The sequence below is a fragment of the Ammospiza caudacuta genome, chromosome 17, assembly GCF_027887145.1.
Source record: "Ammospiza caudacuta isolate bAmmCau1 chromosome 17, bAmmCau1.pri, whole genome shotgun sequence".
Lineage (NCBI taxonomy): Eukaryota > Metazoa > Chordata > Aves > Passeriformes > Passerellidae > Ammospiza > Ammospiza caudacuta.
In genome coordinates this window covers 6,341,237-6,359,068 of record NC_080609.1, presented here as the reverse complement: position 1 = coordinate 6,359,068, position 17,832 = coordinate 6,341,237, and the positions used below count along the sequence as shown (strand labels likewise).

General features: G+C 44.4%; 2 protein-coding genes across 3 annotated transcripts in view; both read right to left on the bottom strand.

Annotated features, from left to right (window-relative positions):
• The window catches only part of ABAT (4-aminobutyrate aminotransferase), a 49,553-nt gene extending 48,059 nt beyond the window's left edge, over positions 1-1,494 (bottom strand). Inside the window, exon 1 of the mRNA XM_058816390.1 lies at positions 1,420-1,494. The gene's annotated coding sequence lies outside the window, so the exon portion shown is untranslated. The remainder of the gene's footprint in view (positions 1-1,419) is intronic.
• A 4,692-nt stretch (positions 1,495-6,186) lies between these two features.
• On the bottom strand, positions 6,187-17,509 carry METTL22 (methyltransferase 22, Kin17 lysine). Of its 2 annotated transcripts, XM_058816060.1 has the most exons (11): positions 17,459-17,509; positions 15,227-15,561; positions 12,403-12,753; positions 11,956-11,996; positions 11,726-11,870; positions 11,204-11,275; positions 11,055-11,108; positions 10,437-10,517; positions 9,707-9,809; positions 8,764-8,932; positions 6,187-7,086 (listed from the first exon to the last, which is right to left on the bottom strand). In XM_058816060.1, the coding sequence occupies exons 2-11, from the start codon at positions 15,354-15,356 to the stop codon at positions 7,051-7,053; spliced, it is 1,182 nt and encodes a 393-aa protein (XP_058672043.1). In that variant the 5' UTR covers positions 15,357-15,561; positions 17,459-17,509; the 3' UTR covers positions 6,187-7,050. The 2 variants fall into 2 exon arrangements, with proteins under 2 accessions (XP_058672043.1, XP_058672044.1); XM_058816061.1 differs by lacking the exon at positions 10,437-10,517.
• Positions 17,510-17,832: the final 323 nt, after the last annotated feature.

The following is a 17,832-nucleotide window of genomic DNA, read 5'->3' as shown; positions in this document are numbered from 1 at the left end:
TACAATATAAAATAACAGCTTTCCCATCTATACAGCCAGACCAGTGATGTTTGATGAGTGCTTTAAACACTACAGATGAGAAACACTACAAAATCCAGATGTTACCCTTCTTTGCATACACTGTGCTTCAGTATGGTGAGCTGTGATCCTGCATTTGAAACACTGACCTCCAAGTCTGCATTTGTAACTCCAGTCAGAGAAGACAAACTGCCCCCAGACAGAATTTGCCCAATACTGACACTACAGAAAAGACAATTACAACAAAAAAACAGTGCAGCAAGCACTGCAAAATTGCTAATTCAATTTATAACAGAATAACCCAATTATAACAGGATTCCATAGGTAATTTCCTTACTGCAGAGCTTCCAGAAGGTAACCATACTACTACCCTCCTTTTACACCAGTTGGCTTTCAACCTTTACCAAATTCCTTATTTCAAACTGTAAGAGCAAAGACCCTTTTAAGAGCCCATATCCATCAACTGTGCCTTTGAACTGTAGGGCAAAATCCAGTATTTGTAAGCCTGAACCTTCATTACTGATTACAAAATTACTTGGAAACCTCCCACTGTAGTTCAGTTTCTTTGTATATCATTTCCTTATGAAATAAACAGAGATGGAGAACCACAGAGGCACAAACCAGGCAGGGGCAAAGCTCTGGCTGAAGAGCCCCGCGCCACTTTAAGCACTGCAAGGGAAGTGATGCTAAGGATGTATCGAACCAAAGCGTGAGGTTTGGCTCCTGCTTGGGTTTTGCATCGCCAGCACCAGATGGAAAACAGGAAACTGAAAAGCCCGGCTGAACCCCAGCTAAGTGCAGCACCAGGCCTCCACCAACACCATTACTCAGCTGCCTGCAGCACCTCAGCCAGGGCGCCCTCCCCGCAAAGGCACCGCCGTTCTCCCCCCGGTACGCGGCCGCTCTCTTCGGTGCCCTCCGGTTCCCTTTCCCCCTTCCCCGCCGCGGGTCCGTGCCGGGCCCCCCCGCCCGCCGCGGGTCCGTGCCGGGGCACGGAGCATCCCAACCCTGCCGCCCGCCGCGGCCGAACGCGCGGGGAACCACGAACCCTCCCGGCCCCTCGGTTCCCCACGGGGAGCGCACCGGGCCCCGCCGGGATCCACCCGGGTCCGGCAGGGCAGGGCAGGGCCCCCGAGCGGGCAGCACGGCACCGGCCCCGCGACCCCCGCCCGCCGGCGGATGCCCTGCGATCGCGGCCCGTTGTCCGCAGGGTGCGCCGGGCCGGGGAGCCGGCGGAAGGGCACCGGGGAGCGGCGGGAGACGCGCGGCTGCCCCGGCAACGCGAGCACCGCCGCCCGCGGGGATGGAGAGGGGCCCCGCAGGGAGTCCCGCTGCCGGGCGGGAGCGGCGGGCGGTGAAGGCAGCGGCCCGTCCGCGGCCCCGCGGGGCTCGGGCGCTCACCGGGAGGTGCGGGCTGTGCAGGCTGCGCGGGTCCTGCGGCGGCCGCGCCGGGCTGCGCTGGGTGCGCTGCGCTGCGCTCGGCCGGCCGCGTCCTACCGGCCCCGCCGCGCCCCGCCCGCCCCGCGCGCCGCAGCCAATCAGCGCCGCGGCCCGCGGCCCCGCGCCCGCCGCGGCCAATGGGAGAGCGCGGCCGGGGCTCGCCCCCGTCGGGAGGGGCGGGGCCGGCCGGACCCTCAGGGATGGCGGGGCCGGGGCGGCGGGGCTCGGAGCGGCCGCGTCCCTCGGCCAGGGCTACCCGCCCTCCTTCCTCTCCCTGCCCGCCCTCCTTCCTCTTCCTCCCCGCCTCCCCTGCTCCGCCTGCCCGCGCCCCCTGCTCCGGGAGCCGCCGTGCAGCGGAGCCTGGTTCCTCCATCCATCGCGCACCCGCGAGAAGCGCAGCGGAGCCTCTTAGCTGACCGCGCTGGGAGTCTGTGCCTGCACTGTTACAGCTCCACGAAGATCCACTGTCCTTTCCTTATTGCTACTTGGGACGTACTTAATTTAGCAAAGGCAGCAACTGAGAAAGTCTTTTGGTCTTCTATCTGTGATTAGAAATTCAAATTAAACTTAGTGTTATGTCAAACTCTGAACTTAAAACCCAAATCTTCACCAGCATTTAAGACTGACCTAGACAAAACACGTTTTTGTTGTGGACAGTAGTGGACTAAAGCAGCCCAAATCCCATACCGAGCTCTTCTGCTCAGTTGCTGCTTGGTTCTGCTACACCATTAGGCACAATGCTGCCCCTGAAGCTCCAGCCCAGTAATAAATATTATTATGTATCTCATCCACAATATAACCTATGGCAAGCATGTCGAACCCTACCTGGACTCTTATCTTACAGAATGCATGTCTCATTCACAGCCTTGGTTTTCTTCAAAGCCTAAGACCTGGCTACAAAAGGCCAATAAGAGAAATGTCACCTCCGTCCCTCTCCTGTGAGCAGCACACGGGGACCCTCTCCCTGTCCAGGTGACTTCTCAGAGCTGGGACTCATAAGGGACGCACTCAAAAGGTAAAAGGGAAGCGCTCATAAGGGATGCACACAAGAGATGGGAGCTGTCATACTCACCCCTCAATGACCTCCGTGGGAGGATCCAGGGAGAATCCTGGAGCAGCAATTGTGGCAGAGCAGCTGAAGGCCACCAGAGAGGAGAGATGGAGAGGACACAAGCGAGGCAGGAACGCTGCAGGCTCTGAGAGGCCAGAGCTGTTCTTTTGTGCTGCAGCACCATCAATTTGCAGAGGCTGTTACAGGATCCTTCTGTCCCTGCACACACCACTGGAGGCCAGGCCATCTATGCCTCCTCATTTCCACTCACCCTGCCCAGAACCCTCATGTCTGTCAGTCTGTTCCAGTAAGAAAGATTTAATGGCCCAAAATCACAAGAGAGGCGGCAGTTGAGCCATTCAGATGGCAGTCAGCTATTTGTATCATAAAGGACAAGGAAGCACTAGAACAGATACAGGATCTCTGTGATGAGAGCCTTTGATAACAAACACTTAGCAAGATTCTCAGATTAATATGATTCTGCTTTGAGAGGCATACAGAACAGATAATTTCAGATAATTTCTTGGTGCCCCTTCTGATCATGCTACAATGTAAACCTGCTACTGGTATCCCATAGAACAAGAACAGAGCATGAAAAAAGTAAAGTTTACTGCTATCTTGTCTAATTCCCTGTCAACTTTCTTGCCTAATTTATTATATGCATTTTTATTTAACTTTCAGGCAGAAATTATGTTACTTCTAATTATTATTAACATTTTGCATATCTTACTATCTGATGAGTATCCCATTTGAATATTTGCTCAAAAAGCTTAGAGAATACACTCAGCTTGCTCACAAGCTAGAGATGTTCCTTTGCATCTTTTTTGCTCACACCAGTGGGGCTGGCCTGGGAAATGTGTAAATAAACACACATACACACACATATATATATATATGTAGATATTTTGTTACTGCCTTTAGGTGCTGGTATTAAAGAAATTCCATGTGCCATCTGCTGGGGGAAACTTTCTCTGAGGCAATGTGCTGTACTGACACAGCTGACTGCACTGCTGGCACCTTGAGGAGGCAGACATTTCTCAAGAGGAAGCTTTATTCTGTTAATGCATCAACTTCCAGCACAGATGCAAAGGACACACAGAAGGTCAGGGTCAAGATGAGTCTGTAAAAGAGCACAAACCTCTCGACCTGTGTCACAGCACGACAGCCTGGCAGCAAGAAGGAGCTCATTTTCAAATCCTACTTCACTTGAACCTCCAAAGTGCTCAGCTTACAAATGCCATGATCACACTCAGGAGGTGAACTGCATTTTAAAGACAAGTTATTTAGCTATTCACTAAGTGAATAGTTCTCAATTTACTTGCAGATTGAAAAATCACTGCAGGCTTATGAGACAGGCAGCTTTCCTTGCCATGCCATAACAAGCAGACAGGAATGCAGCACCCACTTTTCAGAAGCACACTTCAGTTTCCTGTACCCAACACTCAGCACCAGTAACTGTCTTTAAAACCACCAGCAGCCTTTGGCTGTCACACTCGTGCCAGTCTGACTGGGTAATGTGGTTTCAGGCACAGGACTGAGGAAAATCAGCTTTGCTAACACACCCTGCACTGCCACACTGGGAGCACAGTTACACATAACTCCAGTGTGAACCCAGATATCCATTGCTATCAAAACAGCTGCTCTGCTCTTCCTTTATACCCCAGCAACAGATCCCCACTGGTGGCCCTGGCTGATCACAGGAGTAGATGGATTATGTCTCATTGATCCAATGGAAAACTACACTTACAATTAGTTTTTCTGTAAATTGCAAAATTGCTATAACCAACACCATGAAAAGGGAAAATATAAAACTAGAACATAAAATAAGCTCAGTAAGTAGAAATCTCAGAAAAAATTATTTCTCCAAGTTTTAAGGTGTTGTCTACCAGAACAAAAAAAACCAAAGCAAACAAAACAAAACCCAGAAATGCAACTGCCAGGGGCATAGCCCTTAATTCTCTGGTGAAAAGGGAAAAGAACTGGCACTAGTGGTGGATGTAGAAGTCCACAAACAGTTGAGTTAATGAACAATCTCATGATAGTTTCCTGCTATAAAACTTTGAGATGCAATTTAAGTCCTCATCTTCTGAGGAATGAGAAGTTCCTACCACAACACACAAAAAGTACATCCACTTTTTCCTAGAATATTTCCTGAAAACCCCAAACTGCTGGAGGCAAAGCTGCTGCCAAAAAGCAGGCAATTAAACACCACCTTCATTTCAGGATTATTTCCACTGTAGCTTCATCTGCAGGTCTAGGTGAGAAGTGCAGAACCACGCATGCCACCTAAACTGTTACTCCAAATACAACATTGTCAAACTAGAAAGGAACAGGGTGTTGAACAAACTGTAACATGTTTTGACTCAAAGTGTTGTACAGCAGATGGAGCTACCAGGATGGCCCACAAATAGCCACCTACACTTGAGAACACCCAACAATGATAAATACACAGAATCTATCCCATCAAGGGAGTGTCTTCAGCTTTTTCCTACTGCAAAATGACACACAGACATTCACAGCAAAGCGACTCTCCAAGTCTCACATCAAAAAAGATTTGAAAGAAATAAATGCAATTAGTTTGCAATGCTTACTTGGGTGTCCCATATAAGTTCAAGCTCTTCTCCTGACCAATTTCTATAATTGTGTTAACTTTGTTTCTCTTAAGAGATAAAAACAGGAGATGGGTGGAGACTGAGAAAAGGCATTTGTTGTTGCACCATATGGCAGTGACAAAAGTGAAAATCATTTGTTTCAAACCAGATTCCTCCTGGAAGATCATGTGTCTATCCATTGCCAGACTTCCCAAGAAGATTTTTCCCAAGAAGACACTACTCCCTTTGAGGGCTCCATAGGTTCTCCTTCACCTCCTCTATGCTCCTCTCTCCAGAAAATGATCCATCTGGATGACTGCTGGATTTTTCAACCAGGTCCAGAAATGCTCCCAACTGTCTGAGGACTTTATTTAGCAAAAGAGAAAATCAGTTTTCCAAATGAAAACTTAATCTCTCCAGCTGACTAGAAATATTCATAGGTCTTGAGTTTCTGTTGATAATTCCAAAGACTTTGAGAAATCCTGTGTGAGAAAAACCACAGGATTCTGTAACTGCTCACACCATTTCACATCAGCCTTGTACATTCTTGTACAGCCCTCAAAAAAATCACTATTGAAATAAGCAGCTACATTCAAAAGTAGTTGAATCTACCAAAGTTAGTAATATTACATAACAAACCAACAAACATTAGTTTGGGAATCTTTGGATTAAAATACAGTTTTTCATCTTTGAAGTTCAAATGAGGGCTCTGAGAGAGAATTTTTGTATTAATCTAGGCAGATATGTGCTAACATAATGTAATTTTTACTTTGTACTCACAGGGAATGGCCATCATCATCTAATAACCTTTCATCCCATTAAAGACACACAAGCAGATTATGCAATAACTGACCTACACCAAATGTAAAACAGGCTTTCAAGAAGTCCCTCAGATGCTTCTAATGAACATCTTTCACACTCCCACAAGTCCCAGGCTGGAACAGCTCCATCACTGACACCCTCCTGGTGCTGAGGAAAGCAGTGGGCACAAGGATTCCCGTGGCAAAGTGATATAAACACAGCAGAGCACATAACATTTATAAAAGTGCAAGCAGATTTTTAGATTCATTAATAACACAGGAAAGCTTCAATAAATATGTTTATTTTAATCCAAAAGAAAGATATTGGAGGCCCACTTCTGTTTGGGCAAGACATTCTTGGCCACTTCCCTACCCGCAGCCTCACTTGTATATGCTGAGGACAGAATTCCAAATATTTCAGGAGTTGTAACATCTCCCTTCATGTGGTACCTTCTCATCCACAACCTGCCCAGGACAGAATAGCTTAAAATTCCTGCAGGACAATATAGGGTTGACCTCTTGTACTCCAAAACCTCTGTGGAGTATTTTGAGAGGCTCAAACAAAATGCATCTTGTTTCCTTTCAAGTCAGACAGTGGCCCTAAACTAGAGTGATTTATATAGGACAAACTCAGAATTAAGGGCCAAGTTTCATAAGCAGATTTCTTAAAGAAAAGTTCTTTCATGACAAAAGAGTCTTGTCCAGAACATTGTTTCACAAGTGTCCATAAATACAAATAATGTGTATTTGTATTTGGAACTGGGATAAGACTGAGAACAGTGTCCATGTTGTGTAAGCTGAAAAGGGAAATGCAGGACATCTGCAAATCAGCCACATGGAAAAGGTTAAATATTTCTTTGCCAAACTCTAAAAGTGAAGTCATCAACCCAAAGAGCAAGTCACCCTGTCACTGCCACTGCCTGGCATCCAGCAGGTACTTGGAAACATCAAAGAAACCACTTCCAACTGCACAAGTCCAAGAAACAAAGTGCCAATACCAAATAAGTAAAGCAAAACTGCATTGCAATACTTTCTGAGAACACAATTCCACCAGCAAGAGGCTTTTCTTGGGATGAAAACCCTCATCTTAACACAACACCAAAACAGCCCTTCTCCTTAGGTAAAGATCTTCTCTTTCCTCATGGGCCTGTCACGCTAGGTGTTCAGCCATGATCTTCCACAATTCCTGCATGAGTAGAAAAAACACATAAAGGTATTTTCTCACATCAGTAGGTTGGAATTATGAAAAAATTCCACATGCTCACTCTAAGACAAGTTTTAAGACATACCCTATACCTCCATCTATAGATAGTATCCATCTATCAAATGGATGGATACCAAATCCATGTCTGTAATTTCCTGGAACAATTATTTGAAACAGAGCACTATAGCTGATTGCTTCATTCTTGTAGCATGATTTAACAAAAATGTATGTTTAGTAAAAAGTAGTTTGTTTTAAAATAGTTTGAAATTAGCTCAGTTGGTCAGAGCATGGTGCTAATAATGCCAAGGTTGTGGGTTGGATCCCTGTATGAGGCCATTCATTTAAGAGCTGGATTCCATTGTCCTTGTGGATGACAGAATGTTCTGTGATTCTGTGATTCACTGATCTGCATGATGTTGATTGATAATCCTGCTAATCCTATGTATTTTGACTGATAATCCTGCTATTTTTCTTAGCCTGTGTTGACAAATGGTTTCAATAATGCTGGTAAAAAAACAGCTGAAGAAAAAATTTACTGAGGAATCAAAGTCTCACAAATGCATGGCTTATATAAACACAAACCCCCTTCTCAATCCTACAGACAACAAGGATGAAAAATCCTTAATCACTTCATTTCTTTAGAATATATTAATATATGCTTTGTCTGCTCCACAGAGGATAATTAAGCAGACTATCACACACTCTTCACCATGACATCTCTGAATTGTGGCAATAGATTTAATGATAAATAAAAACATTGACATTTTAAAAATGCAGAGATTTCAAGGGTCAGCAGCCTTCCTCAAAGCAGCCAGGGAATGAGTTTACACATTTATCTATAAACCAGGTTACTTTTGTATACTTTTAAACTTTTAAACAAGTTTTACACATGTTTTATGCCTGAAGGTATCAGAATTAAGTAAAATAAATCAATCACATGAAGTGGCTCCTGTCACCTCACCATGTGTACACACAGTATGTTCACAAAAATAACATAATTTCTTGGTACCAGATTTGCAATCCAGTGCAAAATTTGCATCTTCTCTGAAAAGATTCATTAGATTGGATTGTTCTAGAAGTCTGTTAGCTGTTACCCTGCATAATATTCCTAAGAGCAGATAATTTGGGAAAAAATGGAGAAAGAGAACCATAAGTGCTTGAGAGGTAATTAGATAACCAGAAATAATATATCTGACATGTTTCTCAAAAACAGAAGTTTACAGCTAATTGACTTCTTTATAGATATTAGAACATTATGTCCTGAACTCTGAACTGGGAAAGGAATTACTGAAAGTGTGAAATGAAAGCTCTCCTACAAGAAAATAAATGAGAAGAGATATTGGTCCCATTTTCCAGTTCAATCACAAAAATGGCATTTTACAAAGGAAAGGTCTCTCTCCTTTGAGGAACTGAGTGCAATCTCAGCCACCCTACTGCTGGTGATAGAAAATCAATTCTGTCCCAGCCAAAACCGGGACATGACAATCTAGTACAGATTATGTAAGCACAAACAAGGATCATTTAAAAAAAAAAAAACTAAGTGCAAATAGAAGATAATGTTTACTCTTCTGCTCTTCCTTCATGTTCCATAAACAGCTGATAACTAATTTGAGATGATTAGCCTGACACATTACATTTATTTTCATGAATGCCACTTACCAACTGCTCAATCCGTTCATAAACAAGGAACTGGCAGAAATCAGCCTTAATGTGCTCCACTGTATATTTCATTTTTCCATCTTGGAGGTTCTCCAGATCATTTAGAGTATTTCTAAAGTGACTGTAGGCTTCACATGTGATATCCATATGTCTTAAAGTGAAGTTCAGCCTGGCAAAACAGTAATTCATTTGAAACATCTCTCCTATACTGGCATCTTAAATAGGTGTGTAACTTCCCTCAGCTAATGAAAAAAATGAATCTTCTCAGCATAATTAACTCCCTTCAGCAGCCAAAAAAATGTACACTCCCCATTCCTGAAAAGCAGAGAAGATGTTATGTCAGCACCAGTGCACAGTAACTCTTGAATGAACTTTCCCATTGATTTTAGGGCACTTTGCCACAACAGAATCATTGGCTTGGCTTCCTGGACAAACGCCTGGCAGCAAACCACAGGAAGAGTTATTACTTGCACATGTCTAGAGATTTAAGCAAAGCCTATTTGTGCATCAGCTTATGAATGGACTGCAACACACAATTACTTAAAAATGTTCATTGATTCCTTGAAAGCAAACAAGAGAAACTGTTCTAGAGTTGCTCAAGCTAAGAAATAAATACCCTCATTCTAAACCACTTGATTCCATTTTGTGACCTCAAAAATAGACAGCAAATGTTATCAGGCATTGTATCAATCTAGCCACCTATTTATCCTTATTTGCACAGAGGGCATCTCAGGTGAGGCAAAGGTAGGACAACAAAAGGCAAACTTCTGTTAAACTCAAATCCTGAACTGATAAAAATTAAGCATGTAGAAAAAGAAAGAGCTTATTCTGAGCACATACTGCAGCCTGTGATCATCTGATACAATGAAAATCAGAAGCCAAACTTTGATTAAAACATACAAAGTTTTAGTGCTTTTTATATTAAGTTCTTGATAATACTCACCTCTTTTCCAGTGCTAAGTAAACTGTGCAAGAATTTCTCAAGTTGTGTGTGATTCTATACAGAGTTCTGAACAAGGCATCTGTCAGATCATCATCATAGAACACTGTAAAAAACAAGATTAGGAGCATATGTATAATTAAGGATATAATTTACTGAAGTGTCCATTATGAAACAGCAGGTCTTAGTTTGATTACTCAAATCAAACAAGTCACTCTTTTATCTAAGTGCAAAGTACATTTTTAATGGCAACAACTGACCCTGTAAGAATATTCACTGCTGCTATTTATGGCTTTCTTTAAGCTTTCTCTCATCAGAATGGGAATAATTTACCAGACAATTTACAAGATTTGACAAGAATTCTCTCAGCCTGGAAATAATCTTACTACAAAGCTAAAAAAACCCAGGATATCAGAGAGTAGAGAGCCTCTTTCCTTACAAAACCCCCCACCAGGCTACAATTAATTTACCATTATAACCAGATCTCCTTTGAAAGCAGGACACACCAAAGAAAAGGAAGAGCTACAGCTTGCAACATCTGTTCTCATAATTGCTAATTCAGAATGTAAATAAAAGAAAAGAAAAATACAGACAAGAACACTTAAGGCAGGGCTTTGTCAAATTAGGTAAGGATCTGACCTATTAGATTTTAAAAGCAAACTAGGTACATTTAAATTATTACTCCTAATGCTTGAGTGTTTGATTGAAAAGCTTACTGTTTATATTTCCCTACCATCAGCTGCCATGATCACAGAACAGTGATCAAGCAAATCAGCAATCTCTTCTTCAGACCAGCTATAAGGAGTTTCAGGATCTGGAAGAAAGAATATGGCTTTGGTGTTTATGATTAATTGTCTCAAATGACTGGAGAAAAGGAACTCCTTAGCTCCTGTGGGCAGCTGCTACTCCATAAACAGAGCACACCACTCAAGGGAAATCAAAACCTTCCCTGCTCATTTTCTGAAGTTCCCCCAGTCCTCTGCTTCCTCTGTGTTATGTCCAACCCTCCCAAGGCTGACTGGCAAGCAAAAGTTTTCTTTCACTTCAGAATTCACAGTCCTGTAGCAAGATCACAGCTTTAAATACATTAATGAAAGCACACCTTTAAACAAAACCCCAGATATACCCTTATATAAGTTGTGAATTATCTTCCTATTTTATCATGCTTTTAAAAAATTATTCTTCATTAAAAGAATCTTTACTTGAAAGTCTAATAAACTTAAAACCCTTTCAACTGGCAGTATCAAATATTGTCATTAATCAGAATTTTCTTTGAGGCCCAAGAGAGGCTTTTGAACATGCAACACCAAACACCAAGCCCAGTCTATAAGGAGCCATTATAAGCACCTACCAGTGCAGAACTCATCTTTCAGCCAATCCAGTTCTTTCACTTTCATTTCTCCTCCTGGGGGTGAAGAAAGATCACATCAGTCACAAATGGCCTTTCACACAGCACCTGGGCTAAAGCAGAGAGTCAAAATCTGACCACACAGCACCAACCTCCTGGCTCCATCAGGTGCTTGTTTAATGCAACATTTTGCTCACACATGGCCAGGAGATCATCACCAACATCTGGAAAAGAAGTGATAATGATATTAAAAACAAGAATATTTTGTATGAGCCATGTATGCCTCTCAGATTAATACTCAAAGTTTCTCTCAAGCCCATGAGATTAAGGAAAATTCAGAGCAACTCTATCCACTGATAATTGTTCCCCTAGTATCCTTCTTCCTTTTGTCTTTCAGTTCTAAGCTCTGAGCAACCCTTGAAGAAAGAAGATAGATTCCTACACTACCTATTTTAATCTGGACACACTATCATTGCAACAAATCTTGCTTTTAAACTCTTGAGCTTTCTCAGCCCCTTGAGAAAGTTCCTGCTATTTTTCAGTAAATAACACAAATTGATATGCACTAATGAAAATGATTAAGTATAAGTGAACGGATGAGTCTGAAAATACCAGGATGAAAGAACTGCTTTGGCAAGTCTCATGAAAATATTTAACTGAAAAAACTGCCTTACCTGTGCAATAAACTCTCTTGGCAACTGTTGCCATGATAATGCTGGTAATTCCAGTGCCACCTCCCAGCTCCAGCACAGAGCAGCCCCTGAAGGTGTCCCTTTGAAAGAGAATGTGATCAGCCAGAAGGAAGGCAGCACGCCAGACCTGGGGACAAGGGAGGCACTTAAAACTGAAGCAGCTCTGAAGCACATTCCATGAAAATCAAGACACTACAAGGCAGAACACGTACCTGTTTACCAACGTCTTCCAAGGGGGTTGCCATAGTGTGCTCTGTGGACAGGAGAGAGAACAGAAAATAATTACCTCTAAATTGTTCAAATCAAGTTCCACAGTGGCAAGTTTGAAACTAAAGTTATGCTTCCCTTTTAAATATAGAGCTAAACACTCTTCCTTCTATACAATAATGCTGGATAATGCCAAACACCCATTCTAACTAAGGAGTACTGAGTTCTCCATGGTATACAACTGCCCAAATCCCTTCCAGAGAAAAAAGGTAAATTTTTATTTGCAATATCACATATATTGTAGTATTTTATTTGCAATATCAAAATATTGTGATCAATATTTTCTTTCACTTAACAAACTGCTGTTCCATCCCTAAAGAAAACCCATTTTTCTTTTGTTTTACTGAAATGTATCTGCCACATTTCTCCCTGACTGAAACCTTGTTATTTACCTATTTTAACAACATCACTGCAAGTGCACTCCTGCTCTTCATCTTCAAAAGCATCTTCCTTCCCTTTCATCAGAATTACAGGGCACACTATATCCCTCAAAAGATCCTCTGCTTGCAAATCAGAGGCACCTCGAGGCCTTCTGACCACTTCCAAGTCTCCATCATCATCCAGCAGAGCTTCCACTCCTTCACTATTCAATTCTCCTTTTTCTTTCACGTTACTCCTGTCCTTGTCACACAGCTCATCTCCACTTCTGCTCTGCTGCTCTCTTCCTGTGGTAATTTCTCTCACGTGTTTCCCAGATGCCAAATCTTCTGTGCTCCAAAGGAGTTTGAAATATGACAGGAACACTGTAAGAACACAGTGTGGGGGGAAAGGTTAAACACCAGATGAGGCAGAACCTTCCACATGCGTGAGATTCTGGCATGCATTACATGAATTAAAAATCTATAGAGTAAATAATGAAATAGGTAACTTGAAATACAGCTTTATTTGCTATGAAGAAATACTTCTGTTATTAAGTTCTGTCAGCAAAAATTAGCAAAGCACTTTCACAGTCCTTGGCTGACTCAGCATTTGCACAGCCACAATGGGCATGTCCATCTGATTTAGTAATATTTATTTTAACTATTGGCAGTAATTCAGTAATATTTATTTTAACTATTAGTCTGATTTAGTAATATTTAGTAATTTAGTAATATTTATTTTAACTCTTGGAAGAGGAGATGCTTTCTTACATCCTCCAAAAGTTCTGTTCACAGAAGTTCAAATTAAGTTGAAAGCAGAATTAATATAAGTTAGAATTAGTTTATTTTGGTTAAGATTCCTATCTTGTAAGAAAGAAAAATGTTCTAGTAAAATGCAAGTTGAATTTTTGTTTGTTGCTTGCAAAGTCTTTAGGAATTCAAGCAACTTCAAGCCTTGAAATTGGCTCAGTATATAAGAACAGAAATAAGTGCACAGGACGCAAAGCTGACACTTCTGTAATTTTTTTCAGTGTTCAAACTGATTATTCAAAGAGATTAAACGACTGAAGCTATTCTTAATGACCAATTAATTAAAAATCTTTTACAACAATCACTCAGTGACATAGCTTCTATTAAAATTTTAAGTTATTAAAACATGGGCCTTGCAATTTTAATTACAGGAATCTGTACTGCCTGAGTACCACACATAAAGAAGAACAGACATTCCATAGTCCTTCCATCTGTGTTCATTCCCAACAAAAGGGAAGAGATAAAGTGCTTGCCACCACTGCTTCAACAATTTCACAATTTATGGAAATCTATTCCAGTTTCTTTAGCAGGCAAGATGTTCCAAGGTGGTCTACTGAAATCTGACAGAGGTTTCTGTCTAGTGAGACCATTTTTAGCTGGATCTAATAAAATCTTCAATGCCTGTCCTAGCATGACAAATTTTTGAAGTCTCCACTGCTTGCATGATGACCAAATGAAACTAATTGGAATAGACTTGCCATCAGTGAATGAAATGCTTTGTTCTCCAAGTCCATTCTGATCCTCTGCATTTCCACAGCATTCAAAAAGTGGAAAGGCAAACTGACTCAAAGGGGAAAAGACTAAATCCCCACAAACTTCCCCAAAACACAGCACAGTGGCCCTGGTAGATTGTTATGGCACTAAAGGCTGTAATACTAACATGCAATTCTTGTCTCAATAACCAGAAGAATTTCCCGCAAAGAGCTCATTGAAGTAGGCAGAACACGCTGTCACTTCCTTCTGCTGAAAGGTTCTTTGCACCAAGCACAGTCACAGCTACACACATCAAACAACATGAAGATCCACCACAGCATTAATTACCTGGGTTTTGACCTGAATAGGGTCAAAATTATTATTCATTTCCTTGTCAGGACTACTTTGATAATTTTTCACATTGTCATACACCAGAACAGCTGTAGGAGTTACTCTTTTGATGTCACAGCTGGGTTTGAAAAAACAATTAACACTTCTGTCACAGCAGGACTTTTGTACAGAACATTTTGCCAGCAGCTTCAAGGTCAGTTCCCTTGACAACTTTATGGCAACCTACAAGCTGGCAATCAGCCAGGGGCATTTGCCAACTCATTTCCTCTATAGCCTGACTCTTCAAATTCTATGTCAGTTAAAGCCATTGCTGTGTTGAGTTTTCTTGTTGACATTTTTTTTGAAGCAACCCCGCCCCCCGCAAAAAAAAATCAACCCTACCAACACAAAAAAAATCAAAACAAAAAACAAACAAACAAAAAAAAAAAACCCCAAAAAACACCCCAAAAAAACCAAACCAAAACAAAACAACAAGAAAAAACAAACAAAAAAACCCCCCAAAAAACCACATAGCCCAAAGAAAGCTGTTATGCTTCCCTGGAATAGATGGTAAGTCATCACATAAACATTTAATTAAACTTGATAAATTAATTACTGATGGTTTGTATTTTAAACTTAAGTTACACTATTTAAGACCCCTGGGTTCTCATCTTTTGTTTGTGTATAAGAAACATCACAACCTTATTTTAAATCATGACTCCCAAAGTGCTATATTGACAATATTGCTCAATGAACCATTAAATTAAATCTATAAGTGAGTAAATTGGGTTACTTTTTCTCAAAAAGCAATTTAAAGTTTAATTTTTAAGACAAGCTGTCTACAAGTTTTCATTTCTGGAGTTAATTTCACAAGGATAACACAGCTAGCCCTCTTTCTAAAGACTGTGTAGGAGGTGATTCTGCTTATAGCTGGAATAAAATATGTAACTATTAATATCAACCACTCAGAGGAGGATTGAGCCTTCCAAAGATCTGAGTACAGTTAAAACACAGCACCCATTACCTGGCTGTCCAACTGCATTCAGTCGTACCATGAGGTGCCTTTTGCTTGGGCAGTGCAAGTGGACATCAGACAGCACAGTGTCACTGCTGAACGTGGGGTTATCCATCTCCTCCTCTGCTAAATCTGCCATGGGGTGCTGGTGAGAGCAGCATCTGCAGTGCTCAGACAGCCCTCATGCAGTGCTGCCACAAAGGGATTCCATTCTCTTCCATTTACAGGGGTCCAGCAACAGTTTTGCTCACCAAGGGAAACTCAGGACATCGCTTCTGCGAAGGTGGGATCGTGCAAGCTCCACCACGCTCCGAGACAACAAGTTCCTCATCAGGATATTCAACCTAAAACCAAACACAGGCAGCTTTTAGTGGTAGCCTGACACTGCCTGAACATTGCTCCAGCAGTATTTCAGAAGATAAAAGTCAGATGACACTGTTCAATAAAGTAGCAATGCTCCAAGGCTCTCTTTTACAGAATCCTCTAATATATAACTGTGAGTAGTTCAGTGGCAGCCACTGTGTATTTTAGAAGAGCTGCTAATTTGCTTGTGTTACAAACAACCTCCCCTGAAAAAAACCCAAATGTTACCATGACTGCAGAGAATTACAATGCCTAATCAAGGTTTTCAAAGGGAATAAGGCCCCTTCTTGTGCTGGCATTACCATCCTGAATGATTATGCTAAATTTGCTATTATCCAGTTGTGCTCGAACAAGATCACTGAGTGGCTCAGGCTGGAAGGGACCACAGTGGCTCACCTGGTCCCACCTCCCTGCTCAGGCAGGGTCATTCTGGAGCACGGGATCGTCTCCAGATGGTTCTGGAGTGTCTCCAGTGAGGGACACTCCACACTCTCTGTGGGCAATCTGTCCCAGGGCTCGGTCCCTGCATAGGGAAGTTCTTTCTCACGTTCAGGTGGAGCTTCCTGGGCATCATTTCCTGCCCTATTGCTGAGTCCAGGGAGCAGAGCCTGGTCCGTGCTCTGAGCCCTCCCTTTGATGTTTACACACATTAAAAAGGCCCTCCTCAGTCAGGTCTTCTCAATTTCAGCCTTTCCTCCTAAGAGAGATGCTCCAGACCCGTCATAACTTAGTCCCTCCCTGCCGGACCACCGTACCTATCCACACTCACAACACTCCCGCCTTCAGAAGTGTCTCTGTATCTGTGGCTGCGCACTTGTGTTAACTCTGCCAGCTCCAAGCCTGTCCTGTCCCGGCGGGAGCCAGCGCAGCGCTGCGGGAGATGAGTGCGGGGGCTCCGCGGGGACGGGCAGGGAGGGCGGGACCCGCCTGGCCCGGTCCTCACGGTGCCACCCGCCTGGCTCCATGGTGGGACCCGCCTGGCTCCATGGTGGGACCCGCCTGGCTCCATGGTGTCACCCGCCTGGCCCCATGGTGGGACCCGCCTGGCTCCATGGTGTCACCCGCCTGGCTCCATGGTGGGACCCGCCTGGCTCCATGGTGTCACCCGCCTGGCCCCATGGTGGGACCCGCCTGGCTCCATGGTGTCACCCGCCTGGCTCCATGGTGGGACCCGCCTGGCTCCATGGTGTCACCCGCCTGGCCCCATGGTGGGACCCGCCTGGCTCCATGGTGGGACCCGCCTGGCCCCATGGTGGGATCCGCTGGCCCGGGTCCTCACGGTGTTTGTTACCTGCCTGTCTCGGGTCCCCACGGTGGCACCCGCCTGTCCTGGGTCCTCATGGTGTGACCTGCCTGGCCCCATGGTGAGACCCGCCTGTCCTCACGGTGTGACCCGCCTGTCCCCATGGCAGGACCCGCCTGTCCCGCGTCCCCACGGTGGAACCCGCCTGCCATGGGCCTCATGATGTGACCCGCCTGTCCCGGGTTCCCACGGTGGCACCCAGCTGTCCCCACGGTGGGACTCGCCTGTCCCGTGTCCCCACTGTGGCACCCGCCTATCCCACTTCTCCCCGGCAGGATCCACGTCCCCCGATAGGATCCCGGACCTGCCCATCCCGCTCCTCCCCGCTGAGGTCCCGCGTCCCCCCGGCGGCTGTCCCGCTTTCCTCCGCTCGGACCCCGTCTCTCCCCGCTCAGATCCCACCTCCCCCGCTTCTCCCCTCTCAGGTCCCGCCTCTCCGCTTCTCCCCCGCTCAGATGCCACCTCTCCGCTTCTCCCCCGCTCAGATGCCACCTCTCTGCTTTTCCCCCGCTCAGATCCCACTTTTCTCCCCGTTCAGCTCCCACCTCTCCCGCGTTGCCCCTCACAGCTCCCACCTCTCGGCGCTCCCGCTCGGGTCCCGCCCCGCCGCTCGGCTCCGTGCCGCTGTGGCTCCTTCCGGCTCCTTCCGCTGACGCCGCTGCCCGGCGGCCCCCGCGGGTGCTGCGGGCCGAGCGGTGCCCGCTGTGCCCGGGGTTCGCCGGTGTTGGAGCCTCACCCGGCACTAAACCCCGCTCAAAGCCTGCCAAAGGCAGCCGCGCAGGTCAGGCTTGCGCTGAAGTATCCGCAGGACTTGCTCGGAGATTCAACACGCGTTTCCTACTCGCGTTCTTTTATTAATTGCTTCTAGCATCACTTGCTCTCTCTCGGTTCGTCTGTAATGCCGTGCAAAATCTACAAACGGCTTGAAAACAAAGTGGGAAAACCTCTG

Excerpts from the sequence above, each read along its gene's own strand:
- METTL22 (XM_058816060.1), bottom strand. The coding sequence starts at position 15,356 with ATGGCAGATTTAGCAGAGGAGGAGATGGATAACCCCACGTTCAGCAGT. Across the intron at positions 12,754-15,226 it reads GAATGCAGTTGGACAGCCAG|TGTTCCTGTCATATTTCAAA; the intron begins GTAATGGGTGCT and ends GTGTTCTTACAG. Across the intron at positions 11,997-12,402 it reads CAGTGATGTTGTTAAAATAG|AGCACACTATGGCAACCCCC; the intron begins GTAAATAACAAG and ends TCCTGTCCACAG.